The 18,146-nt window shown below is 43.4% G+C and overlaps 1 protein-coding gene across 1 annotated transcript in view; it reads right to left on the bottom strand.

Annotated features, from left to right (window-relative positions):
• Positions 1–783: 783 nt before the first annotated feature.
• Positions 784–18,146, bottom strand: part of LOC149437709 (microtubule cross-linking factor 2-like) — a gene marked incomplete at its 3' end in the record, with an annotated part of 57,868 nt that continues 40,505 nt past the window's right edge. Inside the window, exon 3 of the mRNA XM_089660715.1 lies at positions 784–942. Coding sequence (XP_089516841.1) covers positions 784–942 — 159 coding nt within the window. The remainder of the gene's footprint in view (positions 943–18,146) is intronic.

Genomic DNA, 18,146 nt, shown 5'->3' with positions numbered 1-18,146 from the left:
GCTCTAGAGGAGATCTGCATGGAGGATGGGCCAACATACCAGCAACAGTGTGTGCCAACCTTGTGAAGACTTACAGGAAACGTCTGACCTCTGTCATTGCCAACAAAGGATATATAACAAAGTATTGAGATGAACTTTTCATATTGACCAAATACTTATTTTACACCATAATTTTCAAATAAACGTTTTCCAAAATCAGCCAATGTGATTGTCTGGATTTTTTTTCTCGATTTGTCTCTCATAGTTGAGGTCTACCTATGATGCCAATTACAGGCCTCTTTCATCTTTTTAAGTGGGAGAACTTGCACAATTGGTGGCTGACTAAATACTTTTTTGCCCCACTGTATATATATACACACACACACACATATATATATATATATATATATATATATATATATACATACATACACACACACACACACACACACACACACACACACACACATATATATATATATATATATATATATACATATATACATATATATATACACACACACACACACACACACACACACACACATATATATATATATACACACACACACACACATATATATACACACACACACACACACACACACACACACACACTCCAAGCCATTTCTGGGACTTTGTTTACATTTCAAAATCAGTATTTTTTTTTTTTGCAAGAAAATTTCTTAGAAGCCCCAAACATTCTATTTTGCTTTAGAATTTGATCCAAAAATACTGGCAATATAAAAAATATACACATCCACGAAATATATTCCTTCCATGTATTTGTTGGAACCATCTTACCTCCTTCACTTTGTCCATCTCATTCTGCAATACTTGTTTGGCCAGATCAGTCTCAATCAGTCGTTGCCGCAACTCTTCATTCTCCTCCTCCAGTTTTACTCTTTTCTTCTCTACTACTTCCAATTCATTGTGGAGGCGAACGGAAACGTCTTTGGCCACCTGAGAAAGAAAAGAAATAGTATCTTAAAAACACAAATTTTCTGATAAGCATGCGCACAGTCACTCTAGTCTCTGGAATACCGCACTGAATAGCTTCCTGGACACAGATATATCCCATGCAAGAAAAACAAGTAGAGATATGAGAAACAGCTAGTAAGTAAAGTTGTCTGATAGCATGTACATGCCTGGAATCACCGGCCAGAAGCCAAAAAGATAAAGACTATTGCTTTGTCAAAAAAAACAAAAACAAAAAAAACACAACAAAAACACAAAACAAAAATAAGAAAAAAAAAAAAAAAAAACAAAAACCCCCACACACTGTCCCTACTATACAACAGCCAAAGAGGATATTATTTGAAAACGTTCACTACATACTAGACACAGTGCCTTTAAAAAGTATTCATACACCTTGAAATGTTCCACATGTTGTCCTGTTCCAACCAAAAATGGAAATGTATTTTATTGGGATTGTGATAGACCAACACAAAGTGGCACATAATTGTGAAGTGGAAGGAAAATGATAAAATGGTTTATCATTTTTTTTTTTTTTACAAATAAATATCTGAAAAGTGTGGTGTGCATTTGTATTCAGCCCCCTTACTCTCATACCTCTAACTGAAATCTAGTGGAACCAATTGCCTTCAGAAGTCACCTAATTAGTAAAGAGTCCCCCTGTATGTCATGTGATCTCAGTATAAATCCAGCTGTTCTGTGAAGCCCTCAGAGGTTTGTCAGAGAACATTAGTGAACAAACAGCATCATGAAGGCCAAGAAACACAACAGACAGGTCAGGGATAAAGTTGTGGAGAAGTTTAAAGCAGGGTTAGGTTATAAAAAAATATCCCAAGCTTTGAACATCTCATGGAGTACTGTTCAATCAATCATCCAAAAATGGAAAGAGTATGGCACAACTGCAAACCTACCAAGACATGGCCGTCCACCTAAACTGACAGGCCGGGCAAGGAGAGCATTCATCAGAGAAGCAGCCAAGAGGCCCATGGAAACTCTGGAGAAGCTGCAGAGATCCACAGCTCGTGGGAGAATCTGTCCACAGGACAACTATTTGTCATGCACGCCACAAATCTGACCTTTATGGAAGAGCGGCAAGAAGAAAGCCATTGTTGAAAGAAAGCTATAAGAAGTCCCGTTAGCAGTTTGTGAGAAGCCATGTGGGGGGCACAGCAAACATGTGGAAGAAGGGGCTCTGGTCAGATGAGACCAAAATGGAACTTTTTGACCTAAAAGCAAAATGCTGTGTGTGGTAGAAAACTAACACTGCACATCACCCTGAATACACCATCCCCACCGTGAAACATGGTGGTGGCAGCGTCATGTTGTGGGGATGCTTTTCTTCAGCAGGGACAGGGAAGCTGTTCAGAGTAGATGGGAAGATGGATGGAGCCAAATACAGGGAAATCTTAGAAGAAAGAAGACCACCAATACAAGAGGTGCGTTGCTGGCCAGATCACCAAATACAAGGGGGCGCGTTGCTGGCCAGATCACCAAATACAAGGGGTACGTTGCTGGCCAGATCACCAATACAAGGGGTAGGTTGCTGGCAAGATCACCAATACGGCTTTGGGTTTAATACTGCTTTAAGTTGCCTACATTGGCGGAAACATACCCTGAGTCAACGGTCAGTCAAACAGAATGCCACTTTGATTATCTCCTGACCTTGCCTGGCCTAGTACTCCAAAGGAATGAAATGATGGGCCAGGCTGAATCATCCGAGCCAATCGCAGTGTGGTTGTACTCGTTTGCTCCTCTTCCCTCTCCTATAGGTCCAGAAATTCACATTCAACTGATGCATACAGGTCTCCAGAATGTCCTGTCTTTGGAAAGTTCTGTGCAGGGACATGGATGAATGGAAGTCATTACGTTCCTCAAAGTTTTATACAGAGAGAGCCACAATGACAGAAGAAAAAGAAGGGAGTGATTTGTGTGTAAAGAGAAAGAGCGTGAAGGAGAAAACTCCAACCCCAGGGTCATCTCTGGGCGATGAAGCTCTAATTACTGTGGGAGCAGAAGTGTGAAGACTTCCATTACACTGGAGGGGAAGGATGGGGGAGGAAACAAGGGAGACCATGATTTGGTAGAGTCTCTCTGCAGAACTCCTCTTCCATTCGTTTTTCCAAAGTTAAAGCGGAACTAAACCCACAACAGTACAATCAGTCTGTATATGCCGTAACGCATTCTTGTTATACTTACTGTGGAACCTAAGAGGTTAATCTTTTGCACTGTATAAAAACGTTGTTTGATCCTGTCTTCTCTGATCCTCCCCTTCTTTCAGTGTCCCCAATCCATCTGCTGATAGTACAGAGCTCTAGGAGTCATAGTTGCAGTTTAGTGTGTATTGCTACAGTTTTTTTTTTTCTTTGGGAGGGTGCATGTGATCAGCACAGGGCCAATCAGCAATGTCCAAACAGAGGGTCAGGGGTCATGCAGCCTCATAGGATAGTCAGAGAAGAATGAAACTCCTCCTACAAAATTAACCAGTGCTCGGCCAGACACTGATAGTCACAAGTCGCATATATATACTGCTGATAAGAAAAAAGGTATTTAGCAGTTAATATTTACTAAAATATTTGCATTTCCATGTTGAACGCAGGGTCCGGGGAGAGCGGATATAGTGAATGCGGGGTCCGGGGAGAGCGGATATAGTGAATGCGGGGTCCGTGGAGAGCGGATATAGTGAATGCGGGGTCCTGGGAGAGAGGATATAGTGAATGCGGGGTCCGGGGAGAGCGGATATAGTGAATGCGGGGTCCGGGGAGAGCGGATATAGTGAATGCGGGGTCCGGGGAGAGCGGATATAGTGAATGCGGGGTCCGGGGAGAGCGGATATAGTGAATGCGGGGTCCGGGGAGAGCGGATATAGTGAATGCGGGGTCCGGGGAGAGCAGATATAGTGAATGCGGGGTCCGGGGAGAGCGGATATAGTGAATGCGGGGTCCGGGGAGAGCGGATATAGTGAATGCGGGGTCCGGGGAGAGCGGATATAGTGAATGCAGGGTCCAGGGAGACCAGATATAGTGAATGCAGGGTCCAGGGAGAGCAGATATAGTGAATGCGGGGTCCAGGGAGAGCAGATATAGTGAATGTGGGGTCCAGGGAGAGCAGATATAGTGAATGTGGGGTCCGGGGAGACCAGATATAGTGAATGCAGGGTCCAGGGAGAGCAGATATAGTGAATGCATGCCTTTAACATAACTCTTTGGAAAACCGTCAAATTGATGGGTTTAGTTCCAAAACCACATTATAAAACATGAACGCTTCAAATATTGTTTAACCGCTTGAGGACCGCCCAGCCAAATGTTTACTGCGGGAGGCTCCTATGGGCACAGCGATGTACCTGTACTTCACTCCCTTTTTCAGGTTCTGGGCGCCCGCCCCTCCCTGCTGACTCCCACTCTAATTGGACACAACAGGATTTTGTCAGCAGGTTTCAGCCAATGACTCATGGGATTGAGATCTGGACTCATTGCTGGCCAGTTCAGTCCTCTCCAGCGCTTTGTCTGACACCATTTCTGGGTGCTTTTTGACATGTGCTTTGGGTCATTGTCCTGCTGGCAGACCCATGACCTCTGACGGAGACCCAATATTCTGACACTGGGCCTTACATTGCACCCCAGAATTCTTTGGTAGTCTTCAGATTTCATAATGCCATGCACCCGGTCAAGACATCCAGTGCCTGAAGCAGCAAAGCAACCCCAAAACATCAGTGACCCCCCACCATGTGTGACTGGAGGGACTGGGTTCTTTTCTTTAAAAGGCCTCATTGCTTTTTATGAAACCAGTAGAACGATGGGCTTTACCAAAAAGCTGCCATTTTGTTTCGTCTGTCCACAGCACATTCTCCCAAAAGGATTTTGGCTTCCTCAGGTAAGTTTTGACAAACTCCAATCTGGCTTTTTTATGTTTCTGTGTCAGCAGTGGGGTCCTCCTGGGTCTCCTACCACCATATTCCTGTGTCAGCAGTGGGGTCCTCCTGGGTCTCCTACCACCATATTCCTGTGTCGGCAGTGGGGTCCTCCTGGGTCTCCTCCCATATTTCTGTGTCAGCAGTGGGGTCCTCCTGGGTCTCCTCCCATATTTCTGTGTCAGCAGTGGGGTCCTCCTGGGTCTCCTCCCATATTTCTGTGTCAGCAGTGAGGTCCTCCTGGGTCTCCTATCATATTTCTGTGTCGGCAGTGGGGTCCTGCTGGGTCTCCTATCATATTTCTGTGTCGGCAGTGGGGTCCTGCTGGGTCTCCTACCATATTTCTGTGTCAGCAGTGGGGTCCTCCTGGGTCTCCTACCATAGCATCTTTTTTCATTCAGATGGCGACGTATAGTGTGAGCAGACACAGGTGTACCCAGTGCCTGAAGGTCAGCTGGAATGTGTCTGGAACTTGATCGAGGTTCTTTATCCACCATTCCAACAATCCTTGTTGTTAACCTTTAATTAAGTTTTTCTCTTTTGGCCCCATCCAGGGAGATTAGCTACAGTGCCATGGGCTGTAAACTTCTTGACACTGTTTTGCACAGTGGACACAGGAACATTAATTGATAAAGGCGAGTTTAAATTACAGGAGCATCACAAACTTGGAATGCAAATTATTTCGTACAATATTGGAAAGGTGCCAATATTTTTATATATCTGGCTTTTTGTTTCTCTTTTTGTGTCGTACCAATACAAAACAAAAGAAATAAAAACACAAGAATGCCAAAACATTTGTAAGTGCAACAATTTTCTGGGCGAAGTGGTGAATTATCTGACAGAAAGGCAAGGGAGGGACAATATTTTTTGGCCATGACTGTAGGTGGACCTTACATTTATGAAAGTTACTTCATGTTCCGCAGCATGTTTGCAGTAAGTCCTGACACGAAGTTCAATTGCATGTTCACTCATTTGTCTAGTCGCCTTTTAAATACATAAACACATGTAGGTTCACATCTGTTTCCAGTTTCCTATATATGAAGGCTTCGTTACACCTAGCAAATTATCTCTTTAAACAGAGATGATTAATATGAACTGCTACATGAAAATGTAGGCTAAATAATTAAACAGCACCAGACTACAAAGGACCTCAGGAAGCCATGCTGTCAATCACCACCTAATGATACATGGCACAACCGAAAATTATAGGCAGCATTTCTTAAATTGGTCCTGTCAACACGAATGAACATGAAGGAATCAATATTATGAAGAAAATGATCCATGGGTCATGCTAACCATCTGTTATCTTCCCAATTCCATGAACTGGTGGTTAAAAACGAGAGATTACAATTGTTATAGGAAAAAATAAGATCAGATATTTTTTTAATTGAACCTTCATTAATTTAGAAAATCATTAACAATTGTAAAATAAAAAAATAAATAAAAAACACAAATATTTTTACAATTAAAGAACACACAGCAATAAACTTTATGCTTCTTTGTTTAATGACATTTAATTCTATTTTTGCCAATTGTTCCACAGCAACCTGGAGCAGGATCTTGTACTACAGGGAAACAGAGGCGTGGGACTATGTACATCTAATATTTAAATTTTGTATTTATCAATTTAAAGTGGTTATGCATTACGGTAAAAAAAAAAAAAAAAAAAAAAAAAAAAAAAAAAAAACACACAACACTTCGGTATGCAAACCCTCCCAGCTCCACCCAAGCCATTATTCCCCCCCCCCCTCCGTTCCCGTTATACTTACCATAGCCTGATCTTGATCGAACGATGTGCACAAGAGCAGTGGCTCTCTCCCTCATTGGATCAGACACAGCGGGGGGATGGAATTGCTGCTGTCAATCACAGCCAGTGAGGAGAAAGCAGGCCAAGCTGAACTCTGTCCATCCTATAGACACAGAGCGGGGCTAAGGAGCGAGTATGCACGAGTGCCCCCATAGCAAGCAGCTATGTAAGCAAGGAGTAAGGAGCCAGGAGTGCCAGCAGGAGACCCCAGAATAGGAGGATCAGGGCTGCTCTGTGCAAAATCATTACATAGAGCAAGTACGTTTATATGTATCTATCTATCTATCTATCTATACACACACACAGTTGTGCGCAAAAGTTTGCATACCCTGGCAGAAATGTTTTAATTTTGGCATTGATATTGAAAATATGACTGATCTGCCAAAAAATGCTCTTTTATTGAAGGATGATGATCATATGAAGCCATTTATTATCAAATATCATTTTATGTCCTTTTCCATCTTTATAAAGTTCCATTACCTTGCTACGCAGGACTTTTACAGTTCTTTTCTGATCCCCATGGCTCAGTATCTAGCCTAGTCAGTGCTTACACATAACAGCTAACAAACTCATTGACTATTTATACACTGACACGAATTGCAATTTAAAAAGTCACAGATGTGGGACATTAACCTCTAATTGGCATTGTAAACCGGGGGTGTCACCTTGTGTGTCTGTACCAAGGCCAGACATTCCAGGGGATGTAATCTTTTGATCCGGGCCATTTGGGTGATTTCTGTTATTATGATTTAAAAAGGAGCCAAACAACGATTTGATAATAAATGGCTTCATATGATCATCACCCTTCAATAAAAGAGCATTATTTGGCAGATCAGTCATATTTTCAAAATCAATGCAAAAATTTCACAAATCCTGCCAGGGTATGCAAACCTTAGAGCGCAACTGTGTGTGTGTGATATATATATATATATATATATATATATATATCACACACACACACACACACACACACACCTTTACAACCGCTTTAAGCTATACTTTGCATCCAAACGTACTTAGACCAACTTAGACTAGAAGCCAAGTATTCCAAGCACAGTGCCCTGGTCTACAGAAGGACATAACCAACCCAACATGATGACTTACATGAAGAGTCGTTCGAGAGTATAGAAGTGAGAGGTTGGAATGTGTCTTTATGTAAAAGGTAAACTGTCAAGTTGATACAGCTATTAAAATCAACAACAAAATTCTAAAGCATGCACCTCCAGTTTCCTGCTTATATCTCAAAGGTGTCTGCAGATGCACACCAGAAGCTCCAAAACCAGAAATACTGAAAGCTACAAAATTTTGTCCTCCAAAAAGTCAAGCTCTGGCCTTCGGCCACCTGCGACCCATTACTGGCACCACAGAGTAATAGGCAACCTTTTTGATTCCATGAAGGTGCTGGGTTGGAGCTCAACTATTATATATCAGAAGATGCAGAGCTACAGAAGAGAAACACTATAATTGAATGGATGTATGGATACAAATAGGTATGAATAAATAAATAAATAGATAAATAAATAGTTCATAAGATAATATCAAGGTGACTTCAAGTGCTCTCCTCTATTTCATATCCTCCTGATGATCAGGTACTGTGCGAAATAGTGCTGAAGAAATACACACTCACCAGAACGCACAGATAAATGGGCGTTTGTAAATATAAATTTCCCTTGGAGTCATCAGCTGGTCAGGATAGGGTCTGCAATATGAAAGCCTCCCTCCAGAACTCCTGGATATTCCTGTGTAATCCCTTGGAAGGTAGCCTGTGGACTGCTCCTTAGTGCTTACATACGTTCTTTTACCCAGCAGAGAGATGGATGGCTGTAAATTGATACTCCCCAAGGGAGTCAGGACAGAGACATATCCATAGTGTAGTAGGTAAATCAAATGGTTTATTCAGGTAAAATGATCATCGATAATACACAGCAGTGTATAGAAGAAATGTGTGGACTGACCGTCCAATGTTAAAGATGGCCGCCGGAGCTTCACGATGCTCCGGCGGCGTGTCGTCACGGCGTTCCTGGCTCCTCAAGCCATCTTTAACATTGGACGGTCAGTCCACACATTTCTTCTATACACTGCTGTGTATTATCGATGATCATTTTACCTGAATAAACCATTTGATTTACCTACTACACTATGGATATGTCTCTGTCCTGACTCCCTTGGGGAGTATCAATTTACAGCCATCCATCTCTCTGCTGGGTAAAAGAACGTATGTAAGCACTAAGGAGCAGTCCACAGGCTACCTTCCAAGGGATTACACAGGAATATCCAGGAGTTCTGGAGGGAGGCTTTCATATTGCAGACCCTATCCTGACCAGCTGATGACTCCAAGGGAAATTTATATTTACAAACGCCCATTTATCTGTGCGTTCTGGTGAGTGTGTATTTCTTCAGCACTATTTCGCACAGTACCTGATCATCAGGAGGATATGAAATAGAGGAGAGCACTTGAAGTCACCTTGATATTATCTTATGAACTATTTATTTATCTATTTATTTATTCATACCTATTTGTATCCATACATCCATTCAATTATAGTGTTTCTCTTCTGTAGCTCTGCATCTTCTGATATATATTGTTTTTTGGGGTTTATGGTTACCTGGTGCTCAGCTGCTACTTTACATTTATAGGTGCGCTCGTATACATTTCTCTTATTAGGAGCTCAACTATTAAATGGCACCATGAGTGGTATGCTCAGCATTGGCTGGCAAGGTGGGGAATGTAAGCTGGGAGCGCCTGCCAATCCACCTTACAGGGCAAGCGTAGAAGTATTCAACTTTCAGAAAGTTGAAGATGTTTTTCAAAAACTACAAAGTATGATATGCAAAATCTGAATGAAGTAATGACTTCCGTTGCAGGGTAATAGCTGTCATTTTCCATGAGTCATCTCCTCATTTGCCTCTGGATAATAACATGTAGTCCTCTCCTTTGTTCATTGTCCACTGGAACAGAAGCTAATTTCTAGCTGCAACTTGTGAACTTTCATACATATTTCATTATGAATTTGTATTTCACATAAAAAGATGAACTGCTGTGTACAAATCTAAAATTCATTAATTAAAACGAATGCTACCCTCAACAACTGCCTAGAAAATATTTTCTTGAGCGTAGCTGGTTGTCTGCAAATGTATAAAAGTTTTAATTTTGTTCTTCTGTAATGTTTATATGCAAATCTCAAACATTGTGACTGCTTGCATTCCCTCTTCCCTTCATCATAATTATAGGCCTTAGACTCAAAGTGGAAAGCGGAGGCAAAATTATGCTCCACCTGTAGCAACCCATATTCCTAAACAATGTCCCTTAGAAAGACAGTCACAGTGGGAGTGTTTAAGCATAGCCCACCACTTCAGACATGTATGCTTACCAGGCCATGATCCCTTGCTGCCTCCCTGTTCTTCTGGAACAGGTTTTATGTATAGATGAGCACATCACCTCGCCCTTCTTGATAATTTTCGGGTCAAGGTAGTCAATCTCCAGTCCTAAATGTGGTTACGTGAGGAGCACCATAATCCTAAATGTGGATAGTTACGTGAGGAGCACCATAATCCTGAATGTGGTTACGTGAGGAGCACCATAATCCTGAATGTGGTTAGTTATGTGAGGAGCACTGTAATGTCTTCCCGATGCCTCAGCATTGACACCAGCTGATTCTGCTTGGATGTGTGGTGCTGCGGCAGTAGGGAGATGGTAAGGGAATGTGGCGGGGTAGGTTTACATGCTTGGAAGAGGGTAGGAGGTGTGCATCAGGCACTGTAGGGATTTACCAAAGGTGCAGTTGCTCCAAAGCTTAGTAAATGGGGTGAAGCTTCACTTTACAAAGAATACCCAATCACATGCAAGGAAAAAAAAATAAATAAAAACTGACTTTTTGCTTGCACGATTGGTTGATGGAAGTCAGCAGAACTTTTGTTCATTTACCAAGCTCTGGAGCAACTGCACTTTGCAACAAAAATGTAAAAAATTGACGCTGGAGAGAAAGGAAGAACCAAAAGTCCGAAACTGTAGGGGAGTAGTCCGTATTATACAGTTTTCCAATGAGGAGTACAGTGTAATCAGCAACATCAGGAGGCAGCACCCTGAGAGTAGAGCTGGACTCTGTGCATGGAGAAGAAAAGGAGAGAGGGGCACTAAACTAAGTGCAGTATTAGAAGGGTTTTTTATCGAGCAAAGTAACTGAGGTAACCATAGAGAAAAGGCATGTATCTCAAGATGGACGTCGTCCTTTAAAAAGGTCCCGGAGGCTGGTGGAGAGGGTAAAATACCATCTAGGTCCCGAGGTTGCTGTGGGGGTCTTGTCTCCCGGTTCCACGCTGGCAGCGTCCAACAGCTGTGATAAAAGCCAGGCTGGAACACAAATCACGGCCGGCGGACGTGACATCACCACGTGAGCGTAATGCCACAAGAGGGGGCGAGAACGCTTTTCGAAGCGTCAGCGTCTTCGTCAGACCTAGATGGTATTCCACCCTCTCCACCATCCTCCGGGACCTTTGAAGGACAACATCCATCCTGCGATACATGCCTTTTCTCCATTGTTATTTAGTGAGTTACCTCAGTTACCTTGCTCAATAAAATAACCTTTTAATACTGCACTTACTTTGGTGCCCCCTCTCCTTTTCACTTTGCAAAGTGCACAGTCTATCCCAGGGGCAGACTGACAACTCATGGGGCCCCCGGGCAATAGGGGATCATGGGGCCCCTGTGTCCTTGCCCAAACTCAAAAAAGCCTATGAAAAAAAGGTACCAGGGGCATCCTCATGGGGCCCCCTACTGACCCCGGGCCCTCGGGGCCCTTAAATCTCTTGATCTGGGTTAACGTTCCTATAGACAACAGTGGTGGCACTGCTACAGAAGCAATTCAGCCACTTTTATTGTCACTCCTGGTTTAGGACTGTCTGCTGGAGGTGTAACCCACCAGTGACCTCAGCACCTCACCTCCCCCCGGTCCATAGAGGCCAGTTTTAAAGCACTAGTGCAGGGTTTCGCAACCAGAATTCTATGGAATCCCAGAGTTCCTCCAGAGATTGCTAGGGGTAGCTCTTTCCAATGACTGCAAGTGTCAGCAGCATTCTTCCCATTGACCATCACACTAATGTATCAGGGTTTGTACATATAGTCATTTTTAGCAGGGGTTTCCTGAGACCAGAAAGTTATTTTGAGGGTTCCTCTGTGTTAAAAAAGTTGAGGAAGGCTGATCTAGTGCAACATGACCAACTAGAGTTTCTGCAGAAAGCTCTCCTCTTTGGATGAATCTTTTGAAATAGGGTGCAGTCCATTAGGACAGCCTTTTTCAGCCTGGGTGCTTTCAGGTTTCTTCAGGGGTGCCTTGACAAAATGCTTAAAGATTGCTCAAAAATTATATACAAGCCAACGGGTGGATGAAACCTTTCATTGTGCACCATTACAACCTTCTACTTAGGCATCCTGAGAACCAATGACGTCATCGGTTGTTAAGGACTGCGGGCAACTGCACAACATCCTTTTATCCCCTGTCCCTCTCCTTCAACGTTGGGTTTACATTAGCTGAGTGAGGTAGAGAACCAAAGAGAAGAGAAATACTGGAATACTAGTCGGTATCAGCGTGCAAAGTTGTATTTGCTTTGGAAGAATAAATCACTTCTAATGTTGGGTGTCACATGTCCGCTTTCACCTGCCACTCCATAGAGAACTATGGATGGTCCGATTGGGTCCGCCTGAAAAACCCGTCAGGCAGACCTGATAGGACCATTTGCTTTTTTTGCTGTGGAAGAATAAATCATCTCTAATGTTGGGTGTCACATTTCCACTTTCACACACACAATATATAAATACACACACATACATACATACATATATATATATATATACACACACATACATATACATACACACACATATACATACACACATATACAGTTGCAAGAAAAAGTATGTGAACCCCTTGGGATTACGTGGAGTTTTGCATGAATTGGGCATAAAATGTGCTCTGAACGTCATCTAAGTCACAACAATAGAAGAACACAGTCTGCTGAACATAATACTACACAAACATTAGATGTTGCCATGGTTTAATTGCACATAACATGTAAACCTTCACAGTGCAGGGAGGAAAAAGTATGTGAACCTTTGGACTTAATAACTGGTTGACCCTCCTTTGGCAGCAATAACCTCAACCAAACGTTTCCTGTAGTTGCAGATCAGACCTGCACAACGATCTGGAGTCATTTTGGACCACTCCTCTTCACAAAACTGTTTCAGTGTAGCAATATTCTTGGGATGTCTGGTGTGAATCGCTCTCTTAAGGTCATGTCACAGCATTTCAATCGGGTTGAGGTCAGGACTCTGACTGGGCCACTCCAGAAGGCGTATTCTGTGCTGTTGCAGCCATTGTTTTGTTGAATGACTTGTATGCTTTGGGTCATTGTCCTGTTGCATCACCCATCCTCTGCGGAGCTTCAGTTGGCGGACAGATGGTTGTACGTTTTCCTGCAAAATGTCTTGATAAACTCTGGGATTCATTTTCCCATCAATGACAACAATCCGTCCAGGCCCTGAGGCAGCAAAGCAGCCCCAAACCATGATGCTCCCTCCGCCATGTTTCACAGTGGGGATGAGGTTTTGATGTCGGTGTGCTGTGCCTTTTTTTCTCCACACATAGTGTTGTGTGTTCTTCCCAAACAACTCAATCTTGGTTTCATCTGTCCACAGTATATTTTGCCAGTAGTGCTGTGGAACATCCAGGTGCTCTTTTGCAAACTTCAAACGTGCTGCAATCTTCTTTTTGGACAGCAATGGCTTCCTCCGTGGTGTCCTCCCATGTACTCCATTCTTGTTTAATGTTTTCCTTATTGTAGATGTGTCAACAAAAATGTTAGCATGTGCCAGAGATTTCTGTAGGTCTTTAGCTGACACTCTGGGATTCTTCATTACCTCATGCAGCATTCTGCGCTGTGCTCTTGCAGTCATTTTTACAGGACGACCACGCCTAGGGAGAGTAGCAACAGTGCTAAACTTTCTCCATTTGTAGACAGTCTGTCTTACCGTGGACACATGAACATCAAGGCTCAAGGAGATACTTTTGTAATCCTTTCCAGCTTCATGCAAGTCAACAATTCTTCATCATAGGTCTTCTGAGAGCTCTTTTCTGCGAGGCATGGTTCACATCAGACAGTGCTTCTTGAAACCAGTAAACCCAAAACAGGTGTGTGTTTTTTAAGGGCAGGACGGCTGTCAGCAACACATCCAATATCATCACACTGATTGGAGTCAAGGTTGGCTCACTCCTGGCTCCAATTAGCTCTGGGGGAAGTCATTAAGCTAGGGCCTCACATACTTTTTCCTCCCTGCACTGTGAATGTTTACATGTTATGTGCAATTAAACCATGGCAACATCTAATGTTTGTGTAGTATTATGTTCAGCAGACTGTGTTCTTCTATTGTTGTGACTTAGATGACGTTCAGAGCACATTTTATGCCCAATTCATGCAAAACTCCACGCAATCCCAAGGGGTTCACATACTTTTTCTTGCAACTGTACATATACATACACACACACATATACATACACACATATACACATACACACACACACACACACACACACACACAAAAAGCGCTGCGTAAATTGACGGCGCTATACAAGTACCTGAAATAAATAAAAATAAATTAAAAATACAGGATATGTAACACAGACGCCCGCTGCACAGAAATCTCTCCGGCTTCCTCCAGTAACACCATGACACAAGGGGAGGAGTGCTCCGAGCACACAGAGGCTCTGCTTGGTGGAAGCATGCCATCACATAGCACAGGGAGCCCAGTTCTCCTGTAGGCATGCAGTGTCCGGATGATGAAACACTCTGCAATTCCCCAACGTCCAGCTGCTGCTGTAATCACTGGGAGAGGCTCTCTGCACACACACAGCTGGATTCTAAGTATTCTCATTTCTGAACGATGCAATATTCAGTCCAGAGCTATGAACATTATATGACCCAGTTGCTTTCAATGTAGCAGCCGAGCAATTAGATCCTGACATAGAAGAATCCTGTATGGAGAGAAACACGTAGGCCACCATTGCTAGCCAGGAGGTCATGCTGATCCAATGGCTTCGGTGCTTTCAGAGTTACTAACCCTGATCAGGTATTCAGATCATGATTTCGAACTTTAGTCAGACATCACCTGCTGCATGCTTGTTCCTGTCCATAACGCACAAGAGACAGTCAGGCAGCTAGCACTCTTAACCCCTTGGTGCCGGTGCCTCTCAGCCCTTTAAGGGTTTCAGAAGCTGGGAAGCAGGGCGGGGTTTAGGGTCACATGATCGGGAAAGGTCCCGATCGAAAGAGGAGATTGGGACCTTTCTGTGAGTACCAGACATGTGTGCTGGGAGCACGCGCTCTCAGCACGTTTTTTTTTTTTATTAGAACGCAAATATGCGGCCGCTCGGCGTCTAGGCCCAGACACCAGGAGGCTGCACATTTGTGTTTGGCCGGCGCCAAGAAGATGTAAAGGCTGATGGTTTTGTTTACCTGTCTCAGCTATCCCAAGACTCCCTCTCCTCATTGGCCGAGACAAAAGTGGGATCCACTGGCTCCCACTGCTGCGAATTACAGCCAGTGAGCCAATGAGAAGAGAGGGGACAGGGCCGAGCTGCAGCTCCGTGTGTGAATAGATACACGAAGCAACGGGTGCCCCCATGGCAAGCTGCTTGCTGTGGGAGCACCAACAGGAGGGAGGGACCAGGAGCACCGGCGGGGGACCCGAGAAGAGGAGGATCTGGGCTGCTCTGTGCAAACACACTGCACATGGCAGGTAAGTGTAGACATGTTTGTTATATTTAAAAAAAAAAAAAAAAAAAGGGGGCGCCTCTGGACTGGCCATCATTTTAAAGGGCGCCTCCAGACTGGCCATCATTTTAAAGGGCGTCCCCGGACTGCCCATCATTTTAAAGGGCGCCTCAGGACTGGCCGTAATTTTAAAGGGTGCCTTGACTGAAAAAAGGCTGAGAACGCAGCCGGCTCTTAGGCTGCTTTCACACGGAGGAGTTTTTCAAGCCCTTTGGTGTAAAAAAAAAAAAACGACTGAAAAGCTCAAGAAAAACGCTTCCCTATGTATGTGAATACATATCTATGTGTGTTTGCACATGGAGGTGTTGCGCTTGTGGTGTGGTGTAAAAACTCCTGCTTGCAGCGTCTTTAAGGCATCTTTTGGGAGTTAAAAAAACAAAACCCAAAAAAAAAAAAAAAGCCTCAAACGCTTCCCATTGAAATCAATGGCAACTGCCTTAAAAATGCACCACACATGTGGGAAGGTCTGTAAAAAGTCACATGATGTGAAGGGGAGGCTCTGACTCTCTTGAAAAATGTCTCATACATTGCGCAACACTCCAAAAGCGCTAGTTGTTTTTCAAGCGTTTTTGAGGCGAACCAGTGTGAAAGCTGGCTTAGTTGGGGTGCCAGGGCAGTCAGCTGGGACACACTCCCCCCCCCAATCAGCAAAGTCCGCATATGGACAGGAGGTGACCGCAGGAGATCAGCAGATGCAACAATGGGAGAAAAAACGCTTTTTGCATTGCTAGATGCTCCACGCCTGTAACATCTACACGCTTGTGGAAGACTTCGTATAAATCAGGTGTGGCAACTTCTACTCCGCTGCTCAGTAAATGTGAGAAAGTAGCGTTCTAGAAAAGTCACAATTATTCGGCCATCGGACAGAACACCATCTTCGCTTCCACTGCAAATAGCCTGCGATAATATATAGATTTTTTTTTTCCATGGATTTCAACATCTCATTTTAAAACAAAAATGATTAGTATGTTGTAAATGTAGTAGTCAGTGTAAATCTGGTTTGTATTACTAGTGTCATAAATGGTATAAATTGTAAAAAAAAAGGAAACAAATGTTATTTGTTCCTCTCCAATGATCTTTCGGCTTTCCTCGCAGCCCGCACCTCCTCGCCCACCCCTTTTCCTGCTGCATTTCACACAAGCAAAAATATTAGCAGTCGCCGGTCTGCTAAATACTGAACGTCTTTGTTTGCAGGAGGGAGACGCTGGCAGCGCTGGAGTGGTGCAATAATGGAAAATAGAGCCATGTGAAATAGGAAGGCTGAAGTCAGCAATGTAAACACAGGCTTGGGGGGGGGGGGGGGATTTTGCTCACAGTTGCTAGGCAACCAGGGAAGAGCCCCCATTTCCTGCAATACCTTGGAGAATGGCGTACAGTAGAGCAACTTCAGCAGCTCAGCAATTCCAAGAGCAGCCTGAAGTGTCTACCGAATAATCCTATTTAGCCTCAAGGTTACCGGGGTCAGATGGCTACTATTAGGCCGACACCGAAAATTTACGTCGTGGGGTATCATCGTCACAGCGGCAGGAACGGGTTGCGGTCCTAAATTAGAATTAAATGACAACTCATGGATGTAAACATGATACGTTGTCATAAAGTGGGCAAACCAGGAGCGGCAGAGAAAGGAAACCTTTAACAATGGTGTGATTGCTTGGCTGTATGTAGGTCTCCCATACCTTTCATGGTGTCTCCGGCAGAACAAAAACATTTTTGTTTGGATTAAATTTACCGACATAGCAACTGTGCATGTGTGGGAAAAAAAAAAAAAAAAAAAAAAAATAGAAAAAAAAAAAAAAAAAAACAAAAACACATACATGTATAAAAACCCAAAAGCCCACTACAAGTCTTTGGTGCACCATGGTGTAAAGGGTCTCTATGATATCACACACCATACTGACACGATTGTTTCCCCCCCAATAGTCTGCACGGAGGGCGAAGTAAAATTATGGATTCATCTCCAGAAACTATGGGGTTGACTTACTAAAAGGCACATAGACTGCTCCAGAGCTTGGTGAATGAACAGACTGAATTAATCATTCAATCATGTGTGTTTTGTTTTTGTCTTTTTTTCCCCCTTGCATATGATGGGGTATTCTTTGCAAAGATAAACTTTACCTCATTTACAAAGCTCTGGAGTGCAACTGCACAGAATAGCCCATCATATGCAAGGGGAAAAAAAAAAAAACGACAAACAAAAAAACAACACACATGACTGAATGATAGATTCATTCAGTCTGCGAATTCACTAAGCTCTGGAGCGGCTGCACTTTGCAAAAGTGCACAGTCTATTTGCCTTTAGTAAGTGAACCCAGGCTGTGCATGCATGTGGGGACTCTGCTCAAGTGATTGGACTGGAATGGACTATTAATGCACATATAAGGGGATGCTGCTCACATGATTGGCTCACCGATTTTCCCCAGCAGTTTTTTTTGTTATAACACTAGGGCAAATCATGTGATGTAGAAGGCATCTCAGTAATGAAAACAAGGCTTCCTCTAAATGGATGAGGTGGGACGTTATCCACCCACCTCTCCACCTTGGCCAATTAGAGGATGTCTTGTGTTCATTCATACAGATACAAGGCTTCCTGGGAATGGCTAAGGTGAGACGTTAAACTGTCATAGGACGTCCTCCCAGAATGCACCTTTCCGCGCG

Source organism: Staurois parvus, unplaced genomic scaffold (assembly GCF_062004578.1).
Source record: "Staurois parvus isolate SC_StPar_1 unplaced genomic scaffold, SC_StPar_1.0 ptg001267l, whole genome shotgun sequence".
In the NCBI taxonomy this organism is placed as follows: domain Eukaryota; kingdom Metazoa; phylum Chordata; class Amphibia; order Anura; family Ranidae; genus Staurois; species Staurois parvus.
The sequence above is the reverse complement of the archived record's forward strand: the minus strand, read 5'-3'. Positions and strand labels throughout refer to the sequence as shown.